The sequence below is a fragment of the Vipera ursinii genome (assembly GCF_947247035.1).
Source record: "Vipera ursinii genome assembly, chromosome: 2".
NCBI classification, from domain to species: domain Eukaryota; kingdom Metazoa; phylum Chordata; class Lepidosauria; order Squamata; family Viperidae; genus Vipera; species Vipera ursinii.
In genome coordinates, this window is record NC_139513.1 from 54305646 (window position 1) to 54329165 (window position 23520).

General features: G+C 37.7%; 1 protein-coding gene across 1 annotated transcript in view; it reads right to left on the reverse strand.

Annotated features, from left to right (window-relative positions):
- Positions 1–23520, reverse strand: part of MGLL (monoglyceride lipase) — a 113237-nt gene that overhangs the window by 65322 nt on the left and 24395 nt on the right. The window contains exon 3 of the mRNA XM_083354329.1: positions 17565–17671. Within this exon, the coding sequence (XP_083210455.1) occupies positions 17565–17671 (107 nt within the window). The remainder of the gene's footprint in view (positions 1–17564; positions 17672–23520) is intronic.

The window sequence follows — 23520 nt, forward strand, 5'->3', positions numbered from 1 at the left end:
ATATGAATGAATATGTCCATAATTGCCCAGTGTATTTTAACAATGATACAGAACTGTGCTATTAGGAGCTTACAACTTACATGTCTTATTCTTGGGGAATTAATGACAGAAAGAAAATGGATTGAAAAAAGTAGATGCGAGTTATTTGAGGAGGGGGTTTCTTTGCCACTGCGTTTTCTCCTTCTGACTTGTGGTCAGCCTGGCTGACACGAGGTGAGCACGAGGCAGGCGTGCACATGTTTTCCATGCTTTGGTGCCAGGCTCTCCATGCTGCAGCGTGGCATGGAGAACCTGGCTGACATGGGTGTGCACATGGACCCCATGAGGCGGGAGTGCACATGCTGCCCGGCTTTTTCGGCAGGGCAGAATTAAGTGCTGCTCCCCACCTCCCACTCCTGGTCCTCTCTTACTTACAACTAGGAGATGGTGTAGTTGGGCAGCAGGGAGGGGTGCAAAGTTCCTGCCAACTTTCCTTCATTGCAAACAACTTGCATGCACAACGTTTGCCGGCCAGGTCTTTTGGCACACTCAGCAGCAATTCCTATTAGCTTTCAAAAGCCAATAGAGGGAGTAGCACAGTTTGTGCAAAAGTTGAAAAAATCCATAAAAAAAAAAGGTGCCGAAACTCCATTCTGAGCATTCTATGAGACAAAAAGCTCTGGAGCTTTGGCTGTATTTGAAAATAAAGGTATTTCCTGTTTTAAAACAAGAGAGCAGAGAACTTGCAGTAGCACATACTACAGTGCCAAAGCTTCTTTCTAACAAAATTGAAAAGTACAAAGTTGTTGTTGTTAGTTGCGAAGTCATGTCTGACCCATCGCGACCCCATGGACAACATTCCTCCAGGCCTTCCTGTCCTCTACCATCTTCTGGAGTCCATCTAGGCTCACGCCTACTGCTTCAGTGACTCCATCCAGCCACCTCATTCTCTGTCGTCCCCTTCTTCTCTTGCCCTTCTCTTTCCCAGCATAGGCTCTTCTCCAGTGAGTCCTTCCTTCTCATTAGGTGGCCAAAGTATTTGACTTTCAACTTCAGGATCTGGCCTTCTAAAGGGCAGTCAGGGTTGATCTCCTGTAGGACTGACCGGTTTGATCGCCTTGCTGTCCAAGGGACTCGCAGAAGGTACTTTATTAGTAGTAAGAATTTTAGTGTGACTGAGCTTGACAAATGTGATATAATTCAGTTATTTTTTTCCTTAATACAGTTAATACAGTAAAAAGTGAGAGAAAAATTCTAACACAAGAACCATGGTGGCACAATGGTTAGAATGCAGTATTGCAGGCTAATTCTGCTGACTTCCAGCAGAAGTTCAGTCCAGCTCAAGGTTGACTCAGCCTTTAATCCTTCTGAGGTCAGTAAAATGAGGACCCAGATTGTTGGGGGCAACATGCTGACTCTGTAAACGCTTAGAGAGGGATGTAAAGCACTTAGAATCGGTATATACAGTTAGTCGAAGTGCTAATGCTATACAATGAGGAAGAATCTTATACTTATTAATGTGACCTATTAACAAAGTTACTCAAGGCTTAACTTTACATTTCTCTTAACCATAGCATGAATACACCTCACTATCATTTTTAAGGGACATATCTTGGTTTTATTCCCAAACTACTGTGGAAACACCCCTGAAGTCATTTTTAATTGATCTGTCATTAAAATGTATTTTCTGTCACCATTTAAACAAACTTGGTTGTCAAGAGCGGGATCTGTCCAGCTCATACAATACAGGAATTTTAAGTTTGCTGTGGGCATGTCCTCCCTGTCCAATCACTATTCTTTGTGGCCATTTTGGCTTGTGCTACCTTTTTGTTTTCTGACGTGAGAAGATTCCATAAGGAAATTTATGGAAGAAAATTTAGTCCATCGTGAATACTGCCTTTACTCATTTTATCCTTGCATTTAGACTTTAATTCTGCTTTGCCTGAATTAAGTTTCAGCTTCTTTCTGACATCCAGTCCATCACAATCCAGTTCAGGACTTTCACTGTCATCCTATATTCTGACAAATAGAACTGGATAGATTAAGTATTGATATTGTATTTCAAATCATAGGCCTGTCATGGTTCCGACAGACAGAGATGAATAAGGCAGAACTCCGAGGCTTGCAAATTCCTCAAAGAACATGTTTATTAGTTACAAAGTATCTGCACGTCAAAAGTGAAATGAAGTCTGGAGATATACAACAATTCCCCAATACAAAGTTTAAAAATCCCATCCCCAAGGCTATGGAAACAACTACGTTCCCCAATACATCTTCTTGGCGGGCTTTTTATGCAACACCCAGCCTGCAGTCTTGGGAGCAACCGATGACCTTGGTTCCCACGGGATAAAAGTTTATTTAGAATAGCAAAGCACTTGGCAAAACCCCTTCCCTCCATTCTATGCGTCAACCAAAAATGAATAGGGAAAATGGCTACAGCCATGCTCACTTGTAGAGTTGACATGGACTACCTCTCCTAATTATTTTATGGGGATGTTAAACACACTGAAAATGGGATGTGAAACTCCACAGTGAGAAAGAGCTAAATTTATTGGCCCAATAGAGCCACTTCAGGAACTCATACACAAGACAAAATTGGAATCTGTACAAAATAGAAGAGCGAAATTTCTATTCCTAATTTTGCAATATACCTTTAGGAAAGTAGTATATTATCTATTTACCTGTGCTTTGAAATCTTAAAAAGATACAACTGGAATTTCCATCCAGACTGTTATAGATGTCAGTGCTTGATTAAGCAATCAGTATTTGAGTGCATGCACTTGTGAAACTATTTGGAAGGTGAGAACCAGTTTTGCACAATCTGTATAGTCATCTGGTAGCCTTTCATGGGAATTTGTTCCTAGTTATTGTTGAAGGGACCTTCTGTTTGTCTCTAGCTTTTCTTGGCAGGGCAATGCAACATAAAGATGTATGGTTTGAAATCCTTTTGACAGAAGGGGAAATACAACATTGAAGGAAGGAAGGAAGGAAGGAAGGAAGGAAGGAAGGAAGGAAGGAAGGAAGGAAGGAAGGAAGGAAGGATAAGAAACATTTCCCTATGGTAATCTAAATAAGGTTGTGGTCAACATTATTCTGTATCCTTTGATCTTCCTTTTCTTTCAAAAGGAAGCAAATACTTGTAACTGTTCCCCCCTCCCCTTCTTACCAGTAGATAAGGTACTCGTGAGAATTTCCAAAAGCTTAGAGTAGCTTCCACAGTTTTCATAAAGCTACTGGGATGTTTATGAATTGCCTGAGAAGCTTCCTTTGCCGATAAAATTATCTAATTACCAGTGCTTGGTTTAGAAGCTCCCTGTTGTAAATTCCTAATAGTAGCATAAAAACTAAGGATAACATTATTATTTCATTCATCCATCTTGCTGTGCTGCACAGCATGAAGAAAGGTCCAAATGCTGCTGCAATAATCTCAGATTGTTCAAAAGTTAATTTAAAATATACAGAAAAAAAGGTTATGACCTGTTAATTTGAACTAGGTATCATCTTCCTTTAAAAATATTTGCAAAGTATGATCTAAAGTATAAAAGGCTGACTTTTCTTAACAGATTCAATAGTATGCACCTAGTTCAATCAGAGTTTGTACAATACAAAAGCAGTGGCAGTTATTACAGACTAAACTGGAGAAGGTCAAGGAAGCATCGGAAGCACAGTATTATGAACAAAATCAAGAAACAGAAATCAGGCAAACAGGAAAAAGAAACAGTAATCTGCAAAATATGTCATGAACAAGGGAAGCAGAGATATCCCAACAAAAGCTTTATTACAATGCTCTAGCTAATATTTTGATCAAGAAGCTGAACATATTATCTACCGTATTTTCCGGCGTATAAGACGACCCCCTACTTTTCCTGTTAAATTATAGGGCCTGGGCTAATAACTCAATATTTCACTTCCTGGCACACAATCTGCATATTAACAACTCGTTTAGCGTTAGTACCCTTTTTTTTATAAGTGCCATGATGTTGCTAAAATAAAAGAGGTAAACTTTGTGACCCTCCCAGCCTGTGCATAAAACAGAAATGAAAAGTTTTAAGCCTTTCCGTTCCCAAATACCAAGGTTTCCCCCGAGTTTTGTGCGGTTAAACAAACGGCATTTGCGTATTAATGTTTCTCCATGGAGCACAAAATTCGCCTGAATTAAGGAAAGTGGGGAGCTAAAGAACCTGGGGCTACAGGGAATGCCTCTGGCATGACGGGCAACCCTGGGAAACACGAGGACTGTAACAGCACCGTCAGTTCGCACAATCCGATCCAGAAAGCGCCCGGAGGCTCCTTCGTTACTTCTAACGGAACGTCTCCACGCCCACGTCCTGCCCGCCTCGCCTTTTAAACCCCGCCCCCTTTTCCCCTGTAACGTTTCCCTGCTCTGCCTGCTCTGTGATTTGCCCAGCTTTGCTCCTTCCCCGCCAAAGGGGGGCCTCGCCTTCTTTCCTCTGAGCTCTCTCGCTTGGTGCGCTGCTGCTCTCAGTTCTGCACTCCGTGACCGGGCAAGCGATTCTTCTGGTCGGCGCGGGTCAGGCGGTGCCTCGGCAGGAGCAAAGGTGCTCCCTTCCTACTGTCGAGCGGCGCGCCTCTGGGACCGCCTACCCCTCCTCTCGTCGGGGACCTGACAGCCAGCATTGGAAGCACCAGCATGGCCAGTCCTAGAGAGAGCAATGGTGGCGGCCTCTTAACCCTCCATCACCCGTTCACCGTCGGCCGCTTAACCACGGGTCACCATCACCTACCTCCATTCACCCAGCGATCCCACCGTCCAGCAGAAAAGAGAAAAGATCAGAGAGGTGAATAGTATTTTCCAGCATATAAGACGACTGGGCGTATAAGACGACCCCCAACTTTTGAGAAGATTTTCATGGGTTAAAAAGTCGTCTTATATGCCGGAAAATATGGTATCTCCTCTTCAGATAAAAAGACAGCTAAATATCCCCACTCATGTTTTCATTTTAATTCCAGTTAATTCTCCCAACCACAATAAGAATAAATTCATTTATATAAACAGTAATGAAAAAATTACATAAAGAATACACAATGATGAAAATATTTATATAAATCCTGCTACTATACACTGACTGCTCTTCAAAATGGCCTTGCTGTCTTCATAGTAATCAAGTTCAATATTTAATTTTCAACAACTATACAGGTGTCTCCAAGTGCTCACAAGTAAATGGCCACTTCTAGTTGTTCCTAAATATACAATAATCAGATTATATTGTGGCTTAGGCCATGGGGATTAAATTTAACTCTCAGGACCAATACCCACCAATATGCACTGATAGATTTAATTCTCAAAAAGTTTGTCAAGTTTTGTTTTTAAACCATGTAAACTTTAGCACTTATTCCAGTACTTCATTGGTTGTGAAAGACTCCTGCACAAACACCATTAAAATGAAATGATGGTTACAAGCTACCAGAGGTTTGATGGTGTGGGGGAGAAATGTAGCGAAGGGTTATAATCTTGAAGTTATAATCCTCTGTGTGGGTGCAGAGATTTCTGTTGCCAGCAATAGAAAGAGAAAAGGTTATTTTTAAAATATATTTTATGTATTTTAATCTAAAGAAAGTAATCATAACATTTTTTTAAAAAAAATTATTCCTATCTTTCTATCCTATCAAAATGAGAGAAACTCCTAAAATTATCTGCCCAGAAAGGATACATGGAGCTATTTATTTATTTGACTTGTATGGCAGAACCACAACTCTGGGTATATAAAACTATAGACAATGAGGGACTTCTCTAACGTAGCATAATTGTGATCAATCTGATTACAAGCTGGCAAGCTAAATTCAATCCATCAAAGGTGCTTTCTGTGTAAAATTCTTTACCTACTATGACAATGGCAAAGATTCCTAGGAAATATGATGTAGCTTGAGAAAACTGTAGTAAAGAGAGAACAAAGTAACATTTATGATATAAAGATATAATCTTCTAAAATTAAACACTATCTACTTTTGAAAATAAACAAAATTAAGTGGGATGGAGTAACTCAATGGAGGGAGATGAAAGAATATTGAAAGGGATTTAATTAAGGAAAAAAGGAAACATAAAAATATAATCTTTCTAGTAGTTGCATTGAATTTCAAGAACCAAATTTTATATAACAGTCAGACTCATAACAAAGGCCTTTAGGTCCTCCTGTGCTGCCCCATTGTCAGAGTGTGTGTGAGTGTGTGTGTGTGTGTGTGTGTGTGTGTGTGTGTTCCTGGGAGATATGAGTGAAGAGATCAGGAGTGTATGCCAATAGTATATATTTCCAAAACTAAGGTCATCCTAAGCTGCCCAGGTAAAGCAAGCGGTCCTCTACACTGGGTAGCAGCAATAGATGAACATGTTGTAGTCAGAGGATCACTTTAGTGACAATGGCAAATTCTGTAATTTAGGAAATGGTAAGCCACTCCTGTACTTTTAACAAGAAAATTATATAGATATAAAATATAAAATGATTGACAATTTAGTTCCAGATGATGAGCTCTTCAGGTCAGATGGCACTCAACAGCTACTGAGGAAGAGCTGAGGATTTCTTCAAGGTCTAATGGTATTTATGACATGACTAGATTAAAGCCTTCTAGTTGCTGATGTTGCTATAATGGGGGAAAAAATCCAAAGCTGCAAAGACAGAATTATAGTAGTAACCTGGAACATAAAATGTATGACCTTTGGTGAGATGGGCAGCATGCAAGTTTAACAGACAAACAAACAAACATGGGAAAGCTCAACATAGTAAAAGATGAAAGGAAACTACCAGTGGTGGGATTCAAATATGTGAACAGCCGGTTCTCTCTATGGATGCCGCTTCCGAATGTCCTTCCTGGGCCTGGGCAACAAAAAATTAGCTACCGATTCTGCCGAAGTGGTGCGAACTGGCTGAATCCCACCACTGGAAACTACTGATATTTTAAGGATGAGCAAATTGTGAAGGATTGGGATTGGACACCAGTCAGAAATTCACACTATTTATGAAAAACAAAGAAGGAACTGCATTGCTTTTATAGTTAGGAATGGATGGTATAGCAAGAATGCTCTTTGACCATAATGTAATCAATGTAATCAAACCAGATAACATTGATTAGACTCTGTGGACTACACTTTAATATGACAATCATTCAAGTGTATGCTACAACTACCTATGCAGAAGAGGAGGTTGGTGAGTTTTATCACCAAGTTCAACTTTGAAACTGAGACTGGAATGCCAAAGTTGGAAACACCAAAAAGGAAAATGTAGTTGGATTGTACGGCTTTGGAAACCGAAATGAAAAAGAAGACCAATTTACCAATTTCTTTTATTCCACTGATTTCTTCACAGCTAACCCTGTTTTCAAGCAACCAAGACAACACCTGTATATATGAACATCACCAGATGACGTATACAGGAATCAAATTGATTATATTATTGCTCAAAGGAAATGGAAGAGCTCAATTAGAGCATGAGAGGCATGGCCAGGTGTTGACTGTGGAAAAGATCACAAAGTGCTTTTTGGCACATAATCTATCAAATTATAACAAAGAGTTGTGTGACAGAGCCAAAAAATAATAACAAAGTAAAATAAAAACTTGAGATTATTCTTTGTATATTGCATATTTCACTTGGAATGCAATTCCTTCAGTGATTATTGTAACCGGTTTGACTGCTTTAGGAGTTTAAATAAATTCATGAAGAATAAGGCTAATGTAATAATTCCTAACAATATATAAAATAACTGCTAATCCAGACATGTCAAACACAAGGCCCGGGGGCCGGATCCGGCCCGCGAAGTGGTTTCATGTGGCCCGCGAAGCCATCCTGGAAACAGTGAGGGAACGGCCCCCACTGCCTTGGCCCTGGCCCAGAGACCCTCCTCCTGCCAGAGACCCTCAGATCTGTCTCACTCCTGCCCAGGCCCCCATAGGCACCCTTGATGCGAACGATGTAGAGCTGGCCACGCCCACCCAGTAGGCCATACTCTCTAGCCACGCCCACCCAGTAGGCCACACCCACCCTGGCCATACCCACCCGGCCCCTTGAGGGCAACCGCAATGCTGATGCGGCCCTCAATGAAATTGAGTTTGACACCCCTGTGCTAATCTATTACTACCACTATCTGAAGTCCTCTGCCTCTCACTAAGAACCTACAGGCACATGAGGGATATTGCATGGTGAAGTGGGAAAGGCCATTGTTCAATTTCTTACACCCATCAGCTTTTTTCACTCTACTTTCAGAACAACCCTAAACACATCTTAAAAAGCAGTTCAAACAATCCCTGATTGGCATTGGGGGGGATCTGTCATTAAATAAACACACATAAAGTCATCTTCCTCTTTCTCTCTTGTTTCACATTGAAGCCTGCTATGTGTACTTAGTAGTTATTCACTTCAATCTTTGTTTTTGTGCTAGGATTGATTCAGAGACCTGGCAGGAAACAGCCTGGTTTCAAAGGACTAACCTCCTGCTGCCCCTAGCAGTACAGCCTTGGAGGTTAAAAAAATGATTCAGTCACTTTTGCCTAGGCAACAGCTCCTGCATATCTCCATCAAGGTCATCTTCCTCAATCTCTACAATAACACTCCCACACACAACCCATTTATGTAGATGACACACCTTTGTCATAATAAAAAAGGAACAATGGGAGAAGACACATCAGACAATCAACATCTTTAAAGGAATAACATTCCCAAGAGAAGGGAAAAAAAACACAATAATGCCCTACCCATTTATTTATTTATTTAGCTGCCCTTCTCGTGCTTGTAACAGGATGGTACGAACAATTAAAAATACAAAGCCCAACATTAATAGAATTAAAACAAAAATCTTACAGTTTAAAGAGTTTTTTAAAAAAACATAACAAAAAGACAGAGGAGAATGCATTCTAAATGCAATGCAACCATTTCAAAATCTTTTGATAGGATTGCCAGGCCTGACGGCAGAACCAAGTTTTAAGCATCTTCCAGAAGGGTAATGTGGTTAGGGTCAATCTTACTTTGGGGGGAGGATTAATATTCCAGAGCTTGGGTGCCTTCCTGTGTAGCCTCATTAGCAGATGAAACAAAGGCAAACTGGACACCCAAGACTTTTGGTAGCACAATATTGGAAGAAGGAGGATTTGCCTACTATAGAAGAATGGACTTTAAAAGTTTCGAACCTGGCAGAAATGGCAAAAAATTCAGCATATTTGAAAGACCATTCACAACAAAGATATATCTTGGAATGGAGAAGATGGATTGATTTTATTCAGAATAAATATGGGACCAAAAAGTTTCATTTAGCATTTGAATAAGTAGTAGATTTATAAGATTTATTATTATTTAGTTATTTTTAAGGAGAGTTAAAGTTCGATAGGATTTAAAGTGTTATTATAGTTAGTTAGCTTATTATAGTTTAAGATTGTTAGGGTTAATACCCTGTATTACGCTCTGGGAAGTCGGGGGGAGGAGGGGGAGGGAGGGGAAATTGGGCGGGGGTGGGGGAGGGGTGGGTTTTATGTTTATGTTTTTGTAAAACTTTTTAATAAATAAATAAAAAAAGAAACAAAGGCAAACTGGACACCCAAGTTTATTGAAAAACAAGTCATACTAACCAAGTGTTTCACAACAAAACAGCAACCCAACTTACTACATGAGAAGCTGCATAAAAACATTACTCAAACAAGTACAAACATTCTGCAATAATTCAAAATGCCCAAAAAAGGAAACGGACCATTTATACAATATTTTCCAACATGACAGATAACTGTGCAGCTTCATCTAAAAATTTTTTGACTACCTAATCCACTGCGACTCAACAAGTACAACCTATAAAAAGGACAATACTCCCATATATCAAAACATCTCTGAGACAACCAATAGACTACACAACTGTAGCACAAAACCTACAAAATTCCTCTAAAAGAACAAAGGACCCAGTAATCAAGAAGAAAAAATAGGCGTCATCTTTCTACAATATACAGTATAGGAACTGTAATAGACACTATGCAGAAACCCGGGTAAAAAACTGGCAGACTGCATCCAACATCATCTAGCAGTCAGAAGGTATGACGAAAACTCTTAAGCATGGCTTGTTATTACGGGATAAGATGAAGGAAGCATCATTTGAATTCAGGACAAAAAAAGAGGCTACTAGGTTATATATTTGCCATGATTAGCAAAAATTGGCAAAAGGACCTCAGTGTCTGTTTGAGTACATCCTTTGGCTGCTTCTCATGGCACTTTACATTTTCATATTTAAAGACCTAGTAAGGAATGCAGCCATATACAACAAGTAATCTAGGACTCTGTAAGGGAACTCCATGGAAGGGAGAAAGTGATAGCTTAATCACAATGAAATTCATTAATACAATTTCATTAAAACTATTCTGATTTTTAGAAAAGAAAAACAGGGTAAAATGTATCTTGTTCATATTTCCAGTGATCTCATGGTAGCTGAAAGGTGTTTAGAGCATATGGACTCATCGTTCAGCTGCCTGACAACTTGCATTCTTTGAGTTTCTTTTTATGACGCCCACAGATTTTTAAATTTCATCTCTGTATAAAGTGGTGAAGGCAACAATATCAAGCAGTGCCCACACCTGCAATTTTAGAGTGGGGTAAACAAACGTTTGGTGTCAGAGACAATAATGAATAAATTGTGAAGCTATATTACACATATGAGTCTAAAACATTTGATATTTTTCCAGCTGGATTTTGCTAATGAGTAGCAAATGGGGGTGGGTGGGGGTGGGCTGAATTGCTTTACTGTACTTTAGAACTTAATACTCCATTTTCCACGTGGTTTCTTGCACAAAATGCTGAGAAACCAAGTTTGCCAATTTTCAGCCGTCGTGGCCAGATAGGAATACAGGTAGGCCTCAACTTAAAACTAGAATTTTCATTGCTAATCATGACGGTTAAGTGAGTGGCACCCGATTTTCTTATGATTGTTAAGTGAACCACTGCAGTTGTTAAGTGAATTGGGATTAATTCATTGACTTAACTTGTCAGAAGCCAGCCGGACAGGTCACAAATGGATGCTGCAACCATTGTAAATTCACGCTGGTTACCAAGCACCCGAACGTTGAACATATCATCATGGGGATGCTATGCTCTTAACTATGAGGAGTGATTGTAAGTCACTTTTTCCAGAACTGTAATTTGGAATGGCTACTAAAGAAATGGTTGTAAGTTGAGGACTACCTGTAAGGCTGTAGTTGACTCGGGGTCATAAGAAAAAAGGGTCCAAAGTTGTCCAAACAACACTGAATGAACTCTGTGATCCTCACAAGAAAATCAGAAATAGGAAAAGGATTTTCAATGCTTAACTGAATCAAGAATGAGAACACAGAAGAGCATTCCCTCTAAACAAAGTTTTATTTAAAATATAAAATAACTGTGACTTTAAAGCACACGTACAGCAAAATGAGGCAATTTTCCTCTATTTTCTTTTACGTGATTTTTCAATCTGGGAAAATCTTTCTGCATAGTACATTCTGCAAACATACTCCAAGAATATAATGCCTTGATAACGCTGTACATCTTTTTCACACAAACTACTGAATGGAATAGCTTTGCCAGGTGCAGTCTATTAACAGAAACTGTTAACTCAAAGGAAGCTTTAAAAATTGTGAAACTGTCCTTGGCAAAACAAAATGAAACAAAAACCATGCATTATTCTTTAGTATAAAATGTACAAAAAACCACACATCTCTTTGTGCAGTGTACCATAATTTCTTGCTTCTATTCATTACATCCCACAATTTCCAGATATTACTATGCTATTTTTGCCAAGCCTCTAATTCCTCTAAAACATGACTGTACTTTGACTCCGTATTCCTGGAAATATGTTTCAAACTGAAGATGTTGGGAGTGTTGAAAGAGCAACCCAACCTTGAACCCAAAGCACATAAGGAGAGCTTGCATGCAATCAATAACTAAAGAGAAAATGTATCCAAAGGTTTTTGGGGAGTTAATTTCAAAATCCTATTCTTCAAATAAGAAGTAACAAACCAAAACATGCATCTCATATTAATCTTACAAATGTTACTGTTCCTCTATCAAATACTGATATGTGCAAAATCATTTTACAGCAATTTCATAGGATTTCTGTTGGCTATAAAATTTCAATTATTCTTTGTCTTGATGAGAATCTCACTCAAAAAATATCAAGAACCCCTCCATCCTCTTGCCTATGGGGATTCTCAGCCATCCAAGTCATGGCTGTTCGAAATGTGTTTCTTCAAAAAGCAATTAGAGTTGTTTTTCCATACAATCTTTTAAAATGATTCTTATACATGTATACTACTGAGAAGACTACATTACAAATAGGAAATATAGAAAATCTCTACTCTTTCAGCATATGGGTGAAATTATCTTTCTTTTAGTTTTCTGGAGTGCAATCTGTTAGGAAATCACAATGAATCCCCATGTGAACAATGTTTCAAGTAGGGATACCCAGATCTGCCAATGTTGGCTTTTGTGAATAGGGACGCAGTGGCTCAGTGGGTTAGGACGCTGAGCTTGTCGATCAGAAGGTCGGCAGTTCGAATCCTGAGTGACGCGTAACAGAGTGAGCGCCTGTTACTCGTCCCAGCTTCTGCCAACCTAGCAGTTCAAAAGCACGTAAAAATGCAAGAAAAATAGGGACCACTATGGTGGGAAGGTAACAGCGTTCCGTGTGACTTTGGCACCTAGTCATGCCGGCCACATGACCACGGAGATGTCCTCGGACAAGCGCTGGCTCTTCGGCTTTGAAACAGAGATGAGCACCGGCCCCTAATGTTGGAAACGACTAGCACGCATGTGGGGGGGAACTTTTACCTTTACCTTATTTCAGTGAATACATCTGTTCAGTTCTTAATTTCCTAGCCTAAATATGTCAAGCTTTTGAAACTTGAGAATTTTGTAATTTATGTTGTGTGTACATTTATACAATGCATTCTTTCATGTATACTGCCTTTTAGGGAAATCTTTTCCTAATGTAAAATTTAATTGCTGCATTGTAAAATTTTGATTTTTGCTTTGCAAAAGTTAGAGATTGGTGAATTTTTAACTAACTTTTGCTTGAAGTAGTAGTTAAAATAAGAAATTAGCTAAATTTTTATTCAAAAACACATTAAACCAATTTATCTGCCTCCTTAGTTGAACTAATCACCAGGAGTTAGAATAAAAATGAGGCAGTTTGTGGGTTTGGCAATTTCATCCAATCTTCTGAAAGCTGAATCTTCAAGTAATATAAACAGCCTCAAATATAATTTAAAATAAGGGATGTGTAGCAAAACTGAAACACATTATGGTTTTATTGCAATGTGTGGAATCAACCACTGGATGCTGAAGTACATCTTTTTCCATTTGTAAATTAAGAGCTTCTATTAATTCTCATCCAGAACTGAAGAAAGAAAAAGCTCCCTGTCTATAAGCCTTCAAAAGAAGCCATGCTGGGGCTACCAGGTTAGAAAATCAGTTTTCTGGTTGTAAATATCCATACAGGTATCTTTCATTAATGCTCGTGAAAGCCTGCCGAAGTCGATGCAACTGGAATTAGTTTTGGATATCTCTTTTATATATTCTTTTTCCATCTTGGACAATTACTTAGGCAATATTTAAAACTGAAATTCATGACGTCAGGATGAGCACACAAAGAGATAGCTACCACTGAAATGAAGAATGCAGCAAGCAGGTGGCTTTTTCCAGATTTTTTTTTAAAAATAGATACTCCACAGAGTTTCTAAGATTTTGTATAAAAGTTTATCTACAATAATAGGAAGAATAAGGAAGGGAGCTCAAAGTGAAAGAAGATATTATGCTGTCAGTGTCTGATTTTAACAGGCCTTAAAGAATATTTAAAATACTAATGAAACCATGAAAGAATAAATATAAGATCATTAATAAAAGAAACTAAATAACCATAACAGTTTATTATACACAAAATTGGTCATATCTCTGTCTTTCCATAAAGTTAATCCATCATCTTTCTGTTGAGTAACATGGCAGAAGATTTGTTTGCTGGCTCAGATGAAGAAAGAAAAGAAATGTAGATGCAGAAGACACTCAACTGTGTCTTTGCTTATTAAGATACTGTAATTTGAAGATTCCAAGTGAAACCTGACTGGCATCACTATTCATAGTATTTCTCCTGGTTTTCAAACAGAGTTGTTGTGGACTTCAGAAATCCCAGAAATGTTTTGTGTGAAAGACTGAATGTTGTTTTTAAAATGCCACCTGCTTCTGAAAACAAACCCCACTGAGTTTCAAACCTTTGTGTTTTGAAAATTTACACTACATATGTCGTGGCAAAAGCCAATGAAGTAATTCTCATTACTTTACAATTTCCTTGAATGATAGAAAAAGTAATAGAAACAAAGTAATAGCTTTTAAAGGCATCTGTGCCTGTAGGTTTCTGATGGACCAAGAAACAGAATTTGAAACATTAGCTATCATTAAGTGCTATTACCATGTTATGGTAAGCTAGAAGAGAAGCAACTGAAGTGCACACTCCCAGATGGTCTTTAAAAGGAATTATGCACTTAATTGCTTCAACTACATGACTCCAGCATAAGTAATCTACAAAATAATTGTGGTTTCTTGGGTAAATGAACATGGGAGCATAATAATCCATATGTTTTCCTTAAACTCATAACCAGTTGCAAGTTTTCCCAAAGAAATATTAAAGTTGATATTAGAAGAAATAGAAACTCACTCACTCTGTGTGTGTGTGTATTTGTGTGTGTTTATGTAACCACATGGAAAATAGAAGGAAATTTAAAAAAATATAAGGAAATGAATCAGAACTTACTGTAAAAAGAATACTGTTCATGTTCTAATCCAAGACTTCTTATTTAGTTAATCAATTAAATTACTTTTTTTAAAAATAGGAAGACATTCATTGTGTCCTTGAAAGAAAGCAACATTTTCTTCCATAATGTTTATACCATTTGGGAGGAAAATAATAAAAAATATATCAATATGTTTCCTGTTTGTTTTAATTATCTAAGACATGAAAGACTTATAGGACATGTTTTCCTGATACTTCAAAGGTTTTGTTCTTGCATGTTATTTCTCAGAATTGTTTTTTGACTACTAACAGAAAATAATATTTTCAGGTCAGACTCCTGAACTAATTCAGTCTTTTTCAAATATTGGCCTCCAAATATGGCTGCTGAACAAGCTGGTTAATTTTATGATTAGCTACAATGCTTCTACAGAAACTTCAGATGCTGAAAAACTACAGTGGAAGAAAACCAGTATCTTCATTGGTTGCTAGTAGATACTTCAGAATTATTTGATGGCCAATTTTGTAAATAGGATATCAGATTAGAGACATCCTCAATCTGATCCAGCAGACTTTTTTATGTTTTGAAAGCAAAGACGTAACGATTTTCCTTTCCAGAGCAACCTTATCTATGTCCCATAACAACCCAAAAGCACTGGCAGCCAAATGCAAAATAAAATGTTAGTGAAAAATTGGTTCTGCCCATAATATTTAATTTGAAGAGCTCAAGTTTTTTTACATCTCAAAGCTCCTTTCACAGCAGGTTTTTTATTCTGTATTTCTTAAAAATATGCAGAGGTAGCTCCATGTTCAGCTGTCATAATATAAACAGGATTCCAATCAATAAACATATCTGATTATCTCATATTATTATTATTATTATTATTATTATTATTATTATTAGTAGTAGTAGTAGTAGTAGTAGTAGTAGTAGTAGTATCTCATATTATCTCTTATTATTTCTGTCCTTTCCTACTAATTAAATAGGTAGAAATTAGCAAATGTGGATTTAGCACTCGTTGGGGCGTGTTCATGGTGACTGCACATCACAAAGAAGGCCAGTTCAGAAGAAATATAGGAGTAACATTGTTCCCTGGGAGTAAATAAAAGGACCTACTTCAGTTTCAATCTCCAGTGATGATTTTGTGTTTGGATTCTGTGGATCTTTCCCCTTCATCAAGTGAAAAAGGGGACTTCATAGGCAAAGTGACTAAGAACTGGGCTGGTTATGCTTTGGGATTCTGCCCATCTTCCCTTGTCTGGCCCACCATCCACATCTCATTTTGCCCCTGGACTCATTAAAATCAGGGCTTTTTTTAGAACGCTCAGACCGGAGTTCCGGCACCTTTTTTGGATGGAACCTTGTAGGGTAGGCAAGGCGGGTTGTATGACATGTGTGAGTTCCGGCACCTTTTTCTTTTACAAAAAAAGCACTCATTAAAATTATATGAAACAAAGGAAAATGCTGTATAGAAAGATTGAGAGGTGGCTTAGAGCAGTGGTTAAGACATCAGGCTAGAAACTGGGAGACTGAAGTCTAGTCCTGCCTGAGGCAGAAAGCCAGCTGGGTGACCTCGGGACAGTCATTTTTCTCTTCAGGCCTAGGAAAAAATCAATGGCAAACCACTCCTTCCTCCCTCCCCCCAAACCAGGGTAAACTGCCAAATAGGTGAGTTAAAACTAACTAGCTGCTATGAGAGGAGAAGAAAATGCTTGAAACTGTACAGGAAACTGGCCAATAAGCACAAATACATTGTGTGAATGCAACAAGTGCAATTTATAAATCATGATCTATAATAGTGCATTATATAATCCAGACATTAGTGTTTCATTCAAAACATTGTTAAAATCAGTTGACCGTGATATACAAACTTATTTAGTGTAAGTTTTATATTTCCTTTGCCTCTGCTCACAATTTAATAACTCCCCTTATCCCAAACTAATGGCTTGATTTGGACAATATGCCAAGAACAACAAACCACTTTTAAAACTAATAAGCATAGCATATTAGATAAAAGTGAGTTTTATGTCTCTTCATGTGATCACACACACGTCAGGGTAGCTCTTTTAGTAAAAAAAACACCACTTGATTAAAATTTGATAACTTGAGTCTTGCACCATAATACACATATTATGTGGGCACGCCAGACCTTTGGAATCATTTACCGGTTGAGCTCCGGATGGCTCCTGACCTTCGCTCCTTCCGCCGTGACCTGAAAACTCACCTATTTGAACAATCCGGCCTGGTCTGATGGGTTTGGGGTATTTTAATTGTAATTTTAATTAATTTTCACTGCAATTGGGCTACTCTATTTAATTCTTATCTTAACTTTTGTATATTGTATTTTTTATTGCATTTTATTGCCCTGTACACTGCCCTGAGTCCTTCGGGAGAAGGGCAGTATAAAAATTGAAATAATAATAATAATAATAATAATAATAATAATAATAATAATAATAATAATAATAATAATAATAATAATACATTTTCCTTGATAGTTAGATAATAGTATCACATATGGGCAGAATACCACCAGTTAAAACAATCAAGAATTAGATTACTTTATTATCCCTGAAGCACTTTTTACTTTTTATTTATTCAATTTATATTCCACCTTCCCTTTAGAAGCTCACAGTGGCTTACACGCAATTCTTCATTTCATCTGCAGTCATTGTGTGAAATAGGCTGGACTGGGAATGAGTGACTAGCTGAAAGTTATCCAGTGAATTTCCATAGGTAAAGATGCACTTGATCCTGAATATTCCCAGTCCATGCTCTATACTTCATCTACTACGATATCATACTTATTCTCCTTTAATCTTATCCCCATATAATTTTTACCAAAGGCACTTACCATGGTCATGGGCAAACACGAAAAAGTTGATTCCTGTCAGCATCTTTGCCAAGTCATCATAGCGACAGCAGTGTTCTCCAGCACCATGAACAACAAACACCAGGCCTCTAAAGAGAGCAATAACACAAAAAACATAAAGGTAGCACCTAGGAAACATCAAACAAGCTATCGTTATTTACATGTCCTGGTTTAATCTTCAGAATGAACATCCTAGTGGTTTCTTGGCTCTGCAGTCCAACCATCCAGAAGACAAGCAAACCCTCCACTACCTGTTAATCTAAGAATCTCTTCTAGATGCCCTCATACAGAACTGACAGAAACAAGAGTTTTTGGTATTACCTCTTTTTTCTATGAATGCCTGCTTTGTAGAAGCTAATTTGGAGATTATACTGATATATTTAAGGAATCAGGTCAAAACTTACTTTTCTTTCTCTTCAAATTTAAAATCAATTACCGTATAATTTTTCTTTTGATGTTTATAGTGGTATTATTTTTAATGCTCTAATCACTCTCAGATTAAAAGGTGTGGGATGTAAATAAATAAACAAAATGTACTGGCTTAGGGGATAGAGCAAGCTAAACAGCTAGGAGAATGAATCCAGTTTACTCTGTGGTAGGAGATACAGAGCAATGACTAACTAATATATCTTTCTTGCCTACAAAGACACCAAATGAAATCCATAGTCCTTTCATTAATTTCTGCTTGGAACTTACTTATTACACCACATTTATAAATAATGTTATGTATTATTGAAACAGCTTTTATGTGCTTCATTAAAAAAGGATCTACAATAAATTATACAGCACCTGTCATTAATATATAGAATCATATTATAACATCATTAACAGCTCCCACAAAGTTCTTAATTATCTACATTCTCTATACAAATCCTCCAAATGCCTATTTAAATAATCAAGTTTTGACTGAACTTCTAAATAATAGCTGTGAAAAAGTAGGTCCGGCAGAGTATTATGGTTCAGTAACACATCTTCCATTTAGAACAGTGCAAAAATGTGAATAATGTGTGTGACATCACATCATTGATGGCCTATTATTGCTTTAGCGGGAATAGTCAGGTCTGCAGAATATGGTGTATTTGTATATTATTATTTTAAGCAATCCAAACACAGTTGGGAAGAAAGTCCACCAAACAGTTTCATTTGTCAGACCACCCAACTTCCAGGTAAGAAATCCAACATATCTGAAGTGTACCAGATTGGGAAGTCTGTACTAGGACCACAGTTCTGTTCTTCAGGACCTCGTTCTATTGTTTATTTTCAACCCCAGATATTGCTGGCAAGATTCTTCAGCTATATTCCAAGAAGAAACTGGAGCAGAAAATACCATATGTAGGACTTTTCCTGAATATGCCTTAATCAAAGTAAGTGTACAAAAGCCTCTTGGGAATATCTGAGCTGAGGTAATTTCTGCATGTTTCAAAACAGGTTCTGCATGTATAACCTGAAGCTGCTACTACAAAATGGATTACCACACCCACTGGTCACTGGCATGCAGTTGGTAAATCCTTTCGACTGCAACTTGGTACACATTGGGTTGAAAATGAGTTCTAATGAATGCAATTGGAAAATAGGTTTCATGACAATCTAATAACCTGATTACAGCAATGTAACAAATACTGAAAGAAAATAAATGACCTGCCCTTAACTCACATAGATGGCAAATATGATGAACTGTGGGGTTTCATTCTCCCTTGCTGAAACCTTGGGTGAACTGCTAGGTTTTCATGTTTCTTCTAAAAAGCAATATATTTTTTATTGCCCTTAGATCAGATTTAAAGCAAGATTGCTTAATATTCCTAAGTATTGGTAAGAATTTGTCAGAGAATTATTAAGTGGAGAGTCAAGTTTCTTTCAATCAATTAGTCTATCAAAATTATTAATAAAAATTATTAATATTGAAATTACTATTGTTTTGGTTGAGAACCAATTCAATATTAAGAGAGCCATGTAAAAATGCATCCATGAGATACCGGCTTTAATAGGTAACAATTAGAAATAGACAAACATGCCCTTTCAAAATTCTCCCCGTATTTTTGAGCAGAGAAATTATGTGGATGATTTCTCAGAATGTATCCAGGAAAATGGAGAAATTTCATAAGCTGTATCAAGGAAGTAACTCCCTCAGTAGTGACAACACCACCAACTACTAAAAAAAAATCCATAAGACTAGTTCCTTGTGACATATTTCCTTGGAGCCTAATAACAGCAAAAGGAGTCTGACATCTATAGACAACTGGAAAAATTATTCTGCACTGAAATCCAAGATACACACTTCTTGGCACTTCATCACTTAAAAAAAGAGCAAGAACATCATATTCTACCCAAGAGAATGTGTCTGAAATTCTCCTTTTCTTTGGAAGAATTATTAAAGCAAATACTCTTTGATTAAAATTCTGTTTAGCACTTGGGAGGTACTTACCAGCATAAAGAATTTCCAGGCCAAGGCTATACTATAGAAACTAATTTGCAATTATAAGGTTATCACAAACTGTAGTGAGTCTATGACAATTTGCTGCAATCAACTTGCCATGGCCAACTCACCATGGCCAATTCGCCACAGGACAACTTGCCACTGCCAACTTGTCGCAGGACAACTCGCTGTGAGACAAGAGTTATACTAATATCAAAGAAATGGTGGAATAGAATTATTTTATTTATTTATTTATTTATTTATTTATTTATTTATTTATTTATTTATTTATTTTATTATATTTGTATACCGCCCTTCTTCCGAAGGACTCAGGGCGGTGAACAGGGCACATATAAAAATACAGAGTACAAAAATTAAAAAAAGAAGTAAATAGGAGCCCGAGCTAAAACAATAGAATAATATACAAATCCACAAAAAGAACCCCAACACATCCCCCATCAGGCCAGGCCGGCTTGTCCAAATTGATAGGTCTTCAGACCGCGTCGGAAGGAGCAAAGGTCAGGTGCCATCCGGAGCTCAACCGGCAGCTGATTCCATAAAGCCGGGGCGCCCACAGAGAAGGCCCTCCCCCTGGGGGCCACCAGCCGACATTCTCTGACCGGTGGCACCCTGAGGAGGCCCTCTCTGTGGGAACGCACAGGGCGGAGGGAAGTTGACGCCGGCAGCAGAAGAAAGGATGAAATAGGAGGGACAGAATGAAATATGAATGACAAAAATTAAAATATTTTTTAAAAAATAATTAAATCGAACTGTTAAATTGTCCCACAGCGAGTTGTCCTTTGGCAAGTTGTCCCCATGGCAAGTTGTCCCATGGCAAGTTTGCTGTGGCAAGTTGGATGTGGCTGTGGCAAGTTGTCCCATTCCACACTGTAATAGCCACCATCACTGTCCAGCAATGCACAACTAGAAGCCTTTAACCTTCCTCAACAAATGCTTTTGGCCTATCCAATTTCCAAGTTTGGGATAGTTGCTCAAAAGCAATATGGAAGGAACCGAATTTTTCCTTCCCTCATTCTTTTTACCACTCTCCCAGCATCAGGCATACAAAATCAAGATCCTGGTGAATCTGCAAATTTCTGGTGATTTTTTTAGCCATAAATTTCACTCTTCTTTTTTTCTTATGTAAAAATCCCTAAGTTGTTGAAGTAATTAATTAGTAAACGGCATATTGCACTTATTATATAAAAATAACCTGTTACTTTTTTGTTATTTCCAAAACTACTGCCGATCCATTTCTCAAGTTCCAGTGTTATGAGTACTCTAGAAAAATATTTTGGAATTCTACCTCTACATCCCAAGGTTATATAGGAAAGGCCATTATACCTTGGGTGGGGGAGCATATTGTCATAGAAAATAAGGAAGATGATATTGACAGACATAGGTGAGATGCAGTATCAAAGAAAAGAGTATCTTAAATCTGAAATAAGCAGATACAATGACTGACCTCCTTAATTCACATGGGTGTAAGAAGGGGAGACAATACAGCACAGACTTGCAAGATTCTGTTATTATAATCTGTATAAGTAAAAGTAGCATTAGCCTTCTTATGGAGTTGATTTCCTACTTTCATCTTCCTAATAGGGTAGACAGGTGGCCACAAACCGCTTCAATATGTGAGGTTGACACTACTAACTTCACAGAGATGAAGTAATTTGTTTTATTGAGGCATTTCAACTCCTTCCTATAGCCTATCTACATCCAGCCTAAGGCATTTTTGCAAGATAGTACTAAAGTATTGTTATCCAATACAGGATCAGCCTTAAAAGTATGCTAGCTTAAAGAAGTGCTGATAGTTTTTCCAGCTTTTCTCTTCTGTCCTGAATGTTGTAAGAATTCTATCCATACAAGGGGGGATGAAAAAGAGGCAAGGTAGAGAATACCGTCAAGGGTAGCGTGCACTGTTAGCAGAAGACTTGAAAAATCTTCTCTTGTCAATTCTAGCTGATGGAGTAGTATGACAGAATAGTGACGGGAAGTTAAACATTCAGCCATCTTCTAGCCCACCAACCTGTCACTTGGACTATTCTGGACAGAAATTACCAGTCATACAGAAGACTAATAGACTGTTCTGCAGTTTTTCCAGTACTTTTGGTTAGCAAAGGAAGTGAAAGAACCCTTTTCAATTTCATCCCCCCACCCCACCCCCAATTACATTATCTCAGGCTATAAATATCGCAAAGAAATGCTGGTAGCAAGTGGCAAAGCATCTGCAAGCTTTGCATGGGATAGGGAGGAAAACGGCTTTACAGGAGTCATAATGGCATTGTCACACTTCATCTGTGTGGGATTAGTATCCACATAGTATTAGTTCCCATGTGTAATATTAGTACCACTTTATAAATACTTAGTAAGACCACATCTGGAACACTGCATCCAGTTTTGGTCACCACATTACAAAAAAGATGTTGAGACTTTGGAAGAAGTGCAAAAAGGAGCAACTAAAATGATTAATGGCCTGGAGATTAAAACATGAAGAATGATTGCAGGATTTGGGTATGGTCATTCTAATTAAAAGAAGGACTAGTGGGGACATGATAGCAGTATTCCAGTACTTGAGAGGCTGCCAGAAAGAGGAGGGGGTCAACTTATTTTCCAAAGCACCAGACGGCAGGACAACAAACAATGGATGGAAACTAATCAAGGAAAGAAGCATCCTGGAATTAAGGAGAAACTGCCTAACAGTGAGGACAAATTAATCAGTGGAACAGATTGTTGTCAGAAGTTGTGGGTGCTTTATCACTGGAGATTTTTAAGAAGAGACTGGGCAGTCATTTGTCTGAAATGGTATAAGGTCTCCTGCTTGAGCAGGTGGCTGGACTAGAAGACCTCTAAGGTCCCTTCCAGCTCTATTCTGATTGATTGGAGAAACGCAGGAGCTTCTCCAAGGAGATCTAATTATTTTGAAATACCTCTTTCAGGACAGAGTTGTATCTATTCAAATTGGGATGTCCCTTTGTAGGATAAGAGGTAGGGACAAGCAAGTGAAAGTACAACCTGCTCAGTAGCTGAAATTTTATTTTATTCACATCTTTGTTAAAGATTTCTAAAAGAACATAAAAACTAACACGAACTGATATAAAGCAAGAAAAAAGAAATCAAAAAGAGGTTTTGCAAGAAGAAAGAAAGTAAAGAAAACACAGAAAAGAAAAAATGGCTTGCAATTTTTTTAGAGCAGTTATAATTAATTATAAATTTACTTATTACTCTATGATGACAACATACCTCTCTTCTTTGTATAATCTATCCTGTTTAATCATCAAAATAATGCTTTCCAAACATTCTTAATCAGTGCCTTTACTAAATTATTTTGAAAAAAATATTTTATTTTATTTTTCACAATCATTTGCTATTGTTTCTTTCTGTAGCAAAATTCTGCTCGTCTTCATCTAAAAAATTATTTTTTGTCAAATAAATATGTTTATGATCTGAAAAAGTCTTTGGTAATATCTTTCCTTTGAAATCTTAGTGGGCAAATTCTTTGAAATCCAAATAATATCAATTGTT